Source organism: Wolffia australiana, chromosome 8 (assembly GCF_029677425.1).
Source record: "Wolffia australiana isolate 7733 chromosome 8, ASM2967742v1".
Lineage (NCBI taxonomy): Eukaryota > Viridiplantae > Streptophyta > Magnoliopsida > Alismatales > Araceae > Wolffia > Wolffia australiana.
In genome coordinates, this window is record NC_135842.1 from 13,567,700 (window position 1) to 13,576,192 (window position 8,493).

Sequence of the window (8,493 nt, forward strand, 5' to 3'; positions counted from 1 at the left end):
CAAGAGACAGAGAGAGAGAGAGAGAGAGAGAAAAAGAGAGAGCGAGAGACAGAGATAGAGAGAGAGAAAGAGAAAGAGCGAGAGACAGAGATTGAGAGAGAAAGAGCGAGGGAGAAAGAACGAGAGGGAGAGAAAGATCGGGAGAGAGTAAGTGCGAGAGAGCAAAAGAGGGAGAGAGAGGAGCTGACATCGTGAGCGAGACAAGGGAAGGAGAAGAGCGATAAGCTGCACGGAAAAGAGAGAAGGCCGATCTATTCAAACGAGCCACACACGCACATCCTTATTACAGGGGGGCCACAAAGGGCAGACAAACGCACATCAGAAATCAAAAGAGGGAGGCACGAGAGAAACGAAGAGAGAGGGAGAAGCTAATCGCTGTCGCTGCTGCTGCTGTGGCCGTCCTTGTCCTCGCCTTCCTTCTTCTCCTTCTTCTTCTTCTTCTTCTCCTTGTCCTTCTTCTCCTCCTTGTGCTCCTCCCCCTCCTCCTTGTGCTCCTTCTTCTCCTCCTTCTCGCCCTCGCCCTTGTGGAACTTGTCCTTGATCTTGTCTATCAGCCCTTCCTTCTTCTCTTCCTTGTGCTCTTCCTTCTTCTCCTCCTTGTGCTCGCTAACCTCCGCCTTGTGAGCCTTCTCCTCCTCCTTCTTGTGCTCTCCGCCGACGTGCAGCGCCTCTCCGATCTTCTGAATTATTCCTGCCATCTCTTCCTCTCTTTCTATTCCTCCTCCCTTCCCCCTCCCCCTCCCCCTCCCTTTTATAGACCCTTCTCTCTCTCTCTGTCTCTCTCTCTCTATATATATATATTTCCCTATTTTCTCTTGATTCTTCTCTCTAACTCTCTCTTTCTCTAACTCCCTCTATCTCTGAGTCTCCCTCTAACTCTCTCTCTCCATGTCTCTCTCTATCTCTCCCTCTCTCTAACTCTATCAATTTCACTCAATCTCTCTCTCACTGACTCTCTATTCTCTCAATGTCTCTCTGTGACTCTCTATTTCTCTATCGTTCTATCTCGCCCTCTCTAACTCTCTCTCGCTCTATTTCACTCTCTGTCTCTCTCTCTCTCTATTTCTCGATCGCTCTCTGTTTCTCTCTCTCGCTCTATTTCTCTCTCTGCCTCTCTCTAACTCTCTCTCGCTCTACTACTCTCCATTTCTCTCTCCCGGTCTCGTACTCTCTCTCGCTCTACCCCTCTCTCTCTATTTCTCTCTCGCTCTACTTCTCCCTCTCTCTATTTCTCTCTCTGCCGCTCTCTAACTCTCTCTCGCTCTATTTCTCTCTTTCTCTATTTCTCTCTCGCTCTACTCTCTATTTTTTCTCTCGCTCTCGCTGTGTCGTTCTAATTCTCTCTCTCGTCGCCCCTATTTTCTCTCTATTTCTAGCTTTCTCTCTCTAAAGCGTCACGGGGGATGCCTTGCCTGTCCTTTTTTAGACCTCTCTCTCTTTCTCTCTCTACCGATCGTTCAGTCGACGTTTCCATGAATCGTTCTTTACCTCTCTCTTCCAAACCACACTTCTACGCGGCGACACCGACAACGCGCCGCCGAGGGAATCGGATAGGGACGAAGGCCCGGACCAAAACCATGAAAGGGGTGAGAATATCATCCTCTTTGTGTATCTTAACCAAGAATCGATCTTGGAGGCGTCGGCAGCGTGATATTCTCACCCCCATTTATCGTCGGTGAGTTATCGCTTCTGTAAGAACGTGACACGTGGCGAATCGCATTTGATTTTGCTTGGGCGGTGAGGAGTCACATCAGGAATTGGACGGTCAGGATCCGCCGGATGGCACCGACCGGATGTGGTCGGGCCCACTTTCATGGGCCGCCCATGTAAAGCAGCTATGAAGGGGTGTTTCAGCCTGGCCTTTGGGTGAGGACCATGATGATGATTGTGATGGATTAAGTTTTTTTCTAGTAACAGCTCATTGGACCTTGATGATAATGGGTGAAATTAAGGCTTAATATGGTAGGAGAAAGTGAAATTAGAATACTTTTATAATAGAATATTTTAGATATTTTGACCAATTCCATTTCTGACTATAAGGTTAATTAGATCCTTATATTCATCTGAGGTTATTATAATTTATGCCTAGTTAAAGATTTTTATGCAAACAAAAAGTTTTGGATGCAAGAGCGCGTTTAATGATTCTGAGAAAAACTGAAGTGTAGGTGACATTTTTCCCCTCAATTAAACTAATGTAGCTTGATTATAAATGTGTAAAATTGAAGTGTGTAAAATTAAATTGTTTATTTTCAATGGCCATCATATACAAAAGTTATAGGTCAGTCTCCAAAAATAAAAATGAAAAACTCTTCAAATATTTTTATCCCGTCTATTTTGACAATGTGTCCAGCTTCATCAAAAGTGTCAAGTTGTTTTATTGATGTAAGATATGTTCATATCACATAATTTTCTATTTGATTTGGGAAAATAATTAGCATGGGTCACCGCAATTTTTGTATGAGATATAATCAAAATTACTTGAATAAGAGGGAATGATATTCAACTAAGGTCGTTAACTTGAAAATTCAATAATGTGAAATGTCTATGAAATTTGTTTCCAAGTAAAGAATACACAAAAGAGATTATAAATTTTGGCATTAATATTTTTCAACAATATACTTCAAGATGAAGATTCCCATATTTATGATTGAAAAAAACTGTCTGGCCCAGGAAAACTATTGCACATCTAAGTGACCTTTTAGGAGGCCTACGACCCATAGAATTTGTCTGCCTGAGACTGCTCCATATCGGGTTAGTAAACAAGGATTGCGTTTTTTGCTACGTACGTGATGAACTTGTGTTAGAAATGCCTCAAATCAGCTTTCAATTTCCATAAAGGTGGTCTTATTTATTTGAAGGAATTTATCCTTATAGTTCATAAAGTTGTGTTCATTCAAGATAGTTAAATGCCTATCTCGAGTATATCTTGAATAGGAATATTTTGAAGACACATTTAGAGAATAGTGACCACTATATTATGTGATGCCGGACATCGTCAAAGATGTCAGCCGGTTTGGTACCGAGACGATGCTCTGATAGCAATATGATGCCTGACGTCGTCGATGGCGTTGTCCGACAGATAAATTTCCAAGGGGGAATGTAACTGCGTGATGAGGTGTCCTAGGCGGGGAGTACGTGCAAGCCCTAACTGGTGGGGGGTTTTGTCGAGATCCGAGCTCCGGGGTGGGTGACGTTTGCTGTGAATGAGTCATCACTGTAGCGACCGGTGTGGCCAGGCGCGGCAGAGACGAGTCAGAATGGCTAGGTGTTGCTCAACAGCTGGCAAGGCGCGGTGCTGGAACACAGTGCAGAAGATAACGCAAGAGAGCAGAGGCAAGGACAAGGAATTCTGTGGGCGGCACAACATGATCGGGGGCAACACAAGGGGTGCGGCATGTCGGCACGTGTGGTGCGGCGGCAACAGTAGGCAATAGCGGCATGACGGGCTCGGCCAAAGTGCCGTGACCAGCACGAGTGTTGCATCTTTGAGCGACGTGTGCCGATGGCGATGAGAGGCTTGGGGTGGCACGACAACAGTCAGGCTTTGGCAGCAGCGATGCCACGATGATCGTTTAACGCGGAGATGCGCAGCTATGACGTGGGATGGGCGCGGTTGAAAGTGCAGGCTTTGTTCACGTGGCAGCGCGGGAACATAGACGTAGGGTCGGCCGGAAGTGGTTGGGCTCGGATCGACCGCAAGCAGCGGCTCAGAATGGTTTGGCTGGGGATGGTTCTGCTCGTCCGCAATCAACAGCTCAACCCAGCTCGACAAAAAGTAGGAGGGAGCAGTTCTCGGCTGGTAGGACGGTAGGATGCTGATTGTGTGGGGCAACTACACTCCTTGGTGTCAGCGCTCGAAGGGTTGCACGGGTCTGCGTCGTGCAATCTGTGTGGATGGCGAACGCCGTCTGCGCGGTGCAATTTTCGTTGTCAACGTACACCCAATGAGTTGAAGACGAAGGCAGCTCGCTAGCAGACCGATAGGGCACCTAAACAAGATTAGATAGTAATGATGAATTTATCTTATACTTGCTAGAGATTTGAGGAATAGGAAACATATAAGTTTAAACATAGAATAGGATTCAATATAGCTTAGGATTAAGCATAGAGAGGATGAACATAAATAGGATTCAACATACGAGATAAGAATAGATAGCCTTTATAAGGAAACATAACAGCTACGATTTAAAGTGGATCAAACGATCCGGATCATTCGATCCGTGGTCGTTATACAAGTTATAACGGCCACAATTTAAACAGATCGAACTGCCTATTATGTTCGATCTGGTGCTAACAGCTAAGAGAAACTTACAATAGTTAGTTAGAACCTATCCTATATAAATCCACCAATCGTTGTTCATTAAGGTATGGGGATAAAGAGATCTTAAGCTTGCTACTTGTTCCCTCTTCTCCCTCTTCTTCTCACTTCTCACTCTTCTCTCTTCCTTCTCAATCTCTCTACTCCAAAACGAGGATCGGTCATCTTTTCATGGTATTAGAGCCAGCAATGCCAATCAAGTTCTAGCCAACTTCGACGTTCAAGAAAACACAGAAGAAGCGTGATGGCTCAAGAGGGCATGATGTTCAAGAAAGCCCAAGAAAGCCCGAGGGCTCAAGGAAGTGAAACGCCCGCACCTGGTACAGAAGCCACGTCTTCATTGATATCAGCTAGAGAAACTTGTACAACAACCATTGGGCAAGTTCAGGTTGCGATTCCTCCAGGAATGGTCATTAATCCACGCCTCGACAACGACAACTTCCAGATGTGGAAAAGCTCAATTCTACCAGTATTATACGGGTATGATTTAATGAAATTTTGATGGGGGACCATCCAAAGGATGCCAGGATGGGACGAATCCAGCCACGCCGAGCTGCTCGCACCGATGCTCGCCATCCGGGGTTTAAGTACTCTGTGTAAGCATATTCTTTTCGTCTTTTATTTGTTTTGTCTTTTTGTTATTTTCGTTCTTGGATTTTACGGACTGGGCCGGTGTTTGGGCCCCGTCCTTGGTATGTTTTCTTATTCGCTTGTAATCGTTAACGAGAGGCCGAACCACGTCCCGCGACGGTTCGTCCTCTCCACGATCTCACTTGGCACCTATCCTCACTATATAAGGGGATAGCATGCTCAAGTGAAAGGTTGAGGCATTTGTTGAAGAAATTTCCAAGTTGTCTCCACCTTATTGTAGATAGGAACTAGAGTGTAGAGAGGAGTGGCTAGCCTCGCCCACGTCGAGATCACTCCATGGTTTGAGCCCACATCGTCACGTCGAGATCACTCCGTGACGACGTGTCTCAACGCCCCGTCGAGACTACTCCGGGTCACTTAAAGATTCAAGAAATCGTCTCTTCTTGAAGCGCCACCGCATCACCATCACCACCTCTGCGCCACCAGCGTACATCACCGTGATAAGTCTAAAAATGCACGTAATTTTGTCGTTGATTCAACATTTCGACTTATACAATAAAATTTATAATTTCCTTAGTCACTAAATATAGAGAATATAGAGCAAGCAAGGGGTCAAACCACAGGGGGGAAACAAATAAGAATTTCTATCCAATTTCAATGAATTAATTCAAAGATGAATTAATTTTGCAATTAATAGTCTTAATTATGCTTAATAATATTCTTTAATTAATCAAAATTAAGTAAGCCTTATTTTTTATTTTAAATATTTCGGTCAGAAAATTCAAGATAGAAATATTTTAATTTCAAGATCAGATTAATTCAGATTATTAATTTCCCAATTATTATAAAATTTTAAAACAATTTTTATGAATTAAAATTGGGAATTAAGTAATCAAGAAAGGGATTTTTAAATTGGAATTCAAGATGGATGAATTTTTTATTCAAATTTTATTTTTAGGTTTTTTATATATTTAATTAAATTCCTAAATAATAAAAATCGAAATCTAGAGAGAGAAACTAGACAAATTAACCTAGAGAGAGAAAGTGAAGAATTTGGGGAAAAGATGGAATCCGACCCTAAATTAAAAATCTAATGATGCAGAAATGTTCTAAATTGATTTAGAATTAAGGATCAAAAACCAGATCTTGAATCAGAATCATAACGAAGTGCTAATTTCATTCAAAACAAACTTCTAGGGAATGTAATTTTGCCCATGCCTCGGCGTTTTAGAATCGTTGAAGAAGATGATTGAAATACAAATCAGAAACTTACAATTTTGAGTGCAGAAGCAAGATATGTCTACTTCAAGAACCCCTCTTGTGTCCTTCCTGGCCAATTGTTTGGGGAGAGCCTCCAAAAAGTGAATTCTGCCCATTTTTAGACCTCTATTTAAAGATCCAACCGTCTAGATTGTAGAGGGAGAAAGGACGAACCTACCCTCAAAATTTCAGCCCAATCAGACATCTAGATCTCAAGATATCAAATTTTTAGTGAGGGTAAATCTAGGCCGTTGGATTGTTTTATTTTCTGAAAAAACTGATTTTTCTGATTAGCTGAGCATTCTTTCTCGTTTTTTGCCTTATCGGATCACGTGTCGACACTTCGTTGTCCGCGTCGGCCGGCCGCAATGCTTGGAGAACAATCATTCTCTTTAAATGGCCAGGAAAAAGCCACGTCGCCCTGAAATAAATAAGTAAAACAAAAGACTCTCTCTCTCTTTATATATTTTAAATCGTACAGCCGCAGTATTTGACCCACGTGCGCCGTCGATAGCCGCAATTTTTGACTTGTCTTTTAATAAAAAAGGGCGGTGAGCTTACCGTTTAATTTTTTTATTGATTTACGGCGTCGATTTCCGCGTGTACGCAGAAAATCGATGCCGCAAAGCGTTGATTCCAAAAATGTCGGTTGCCGCGTGCGTTAAATGCACGCGGCAACGCGACGCCGCATGCACGCTTGCGCACGTGCATGTCGGTGGGCGTATAAAAAAATCTCTCTCTCTCTTATTATTTAATAATAATTATCCACTCATTCGCCCGAATTTTGCGCGAATGACCTGGATGCCCTTTAATATATAAAAAATATACTATAAAATGCTAAATAAATTAAACATGTATTATTTAAATATATAAAAATCATTTCTTGGCTATATAATGGTCAAAAAATTATATAAAAATATGGAAAAGTTCCAGAAAAATCATGAAAATACTTACCAACCTCTAGCCAAGTATTTAAAGCCCTGTAAAAAATATTTCTTCACTGAAATGAGGTTAAATTCCATTTAAAAAAAATGATAAAAATTCAGAAATCATAGTAAAATGAAAGTGTAAGTTATTTATCTTTATTTTAATATGATAACATACAAATATAGTCATTAAAACACATAAATATAATGTAAAATTCATAGCCAATTTCGCGAGCTGGAGCCAGTCTTGAGTCGTGGAGCTTCAAAGAAAATTTTACAACATGAAGAAAGGTACTCTAACTAATGAAGATTACATTAAGTACTTTAAAGAATTAGTAGAATCCTTAGAAGGGATGGGACATCCAATGGATGAGTCGTCAATCATTTACACATTTCTCAGAGGACTAGGATATGCATACTCTTAGTTCATAGTGAGCATCAATGCAAATAAATATCACCTCAAATTTGATGAAATAGCGGCACACCTTAAGTCACATGATGCTTTTCTTGTCTATGAACAAGAAGAAGAGAGGAATTCCTTTCCTCCCATAGCTAACAACTTGCACATCCAAAGAAGCCAGAATGGTACCAGCTACCAAAGAAGAAACTTTGGGGGACAAAACAGGTGCAATGCTCCATATAGAGGACATTGAAGAGGAAGAAATCAGAGGTTCCAACCTAGGTGCCAGATCTGCTTCCAATTTGGTCATAGAGCAAGGGAATGCTCAGAGTTCCAGATTTCAAGGAGACAACAACAACCAAATGCTCAAGGATACGTCTCCACAATGAATCAAGAGTGGTGCCCTGACAGTGGAGCAACCCACCATGTGAAAGTAGATCAAAACTCTCTGTCCCAACCATGGCCTTATCTACAGAATGATCAACTTCAGATAGGTAATGGCTCAGGTTTGAAAATTTTATCTATTGGATCTTCAAAAATTACTACGCCAAACCATTTTTTACATTTAAAAGATATTCTTCATGTCCCTGATATCACCAAGAATCTATTATAAGTTCATAAATTTACTAGAGATAATGATGTGTTTATTGAATTTCATGACTGTTTTTGTCTTGTGAAGGACAAAGAAACCCGTTAGGTTCTACTCAAGGGAACAGTTAGAGATGGATTTTACCATCTAGATAGTCAAGAATTTTCCAAACATGCACTTATTGGTGAAAAAGCATCTTCAGAAACACGTCACTCTCGACTTGGACATCCACAATTTAGAATTTTGACCTCAATTTTAAATAAGTTTGGTCTTCCTGTTTCTTCGAATTCAAACTTTATAAATGACCCATGCAATTTAGCCAAATCTCACAAGTTACATTTTGCAAATTCTGATCATACTACGAATCAGGTTTTAGAAGTCATTCATTCGGATTTATGGGGACCTTCTC

The 8,493-nt window shown here is 41.5% G+C and overlaps 1 protein-coding gene across 1 annotated transcript; it reads right to left on the reverse strand.

Annotated features, from left to right (window-relative positions):
* Positions 1 to 226: 226 nt before the first annotated feature.
* Positions 227 to 740, reverse strand: LOC144706344 (dehydrin family protein). Its single transcript, XM_078579253.1, has one exon. It carries the CDS (start codon positions 696 to 698, stop codon positions 369 to 371), a length of 330 nt encoding a protein of 109 aa, XP_078435379.1. The 5' UTR covers positions 699 to 740; the 3' UTR covers positions 227 to 368.
* Between the last annotated feature and the right edge of the window lie 7,753 nt (positions 741 to 8,493).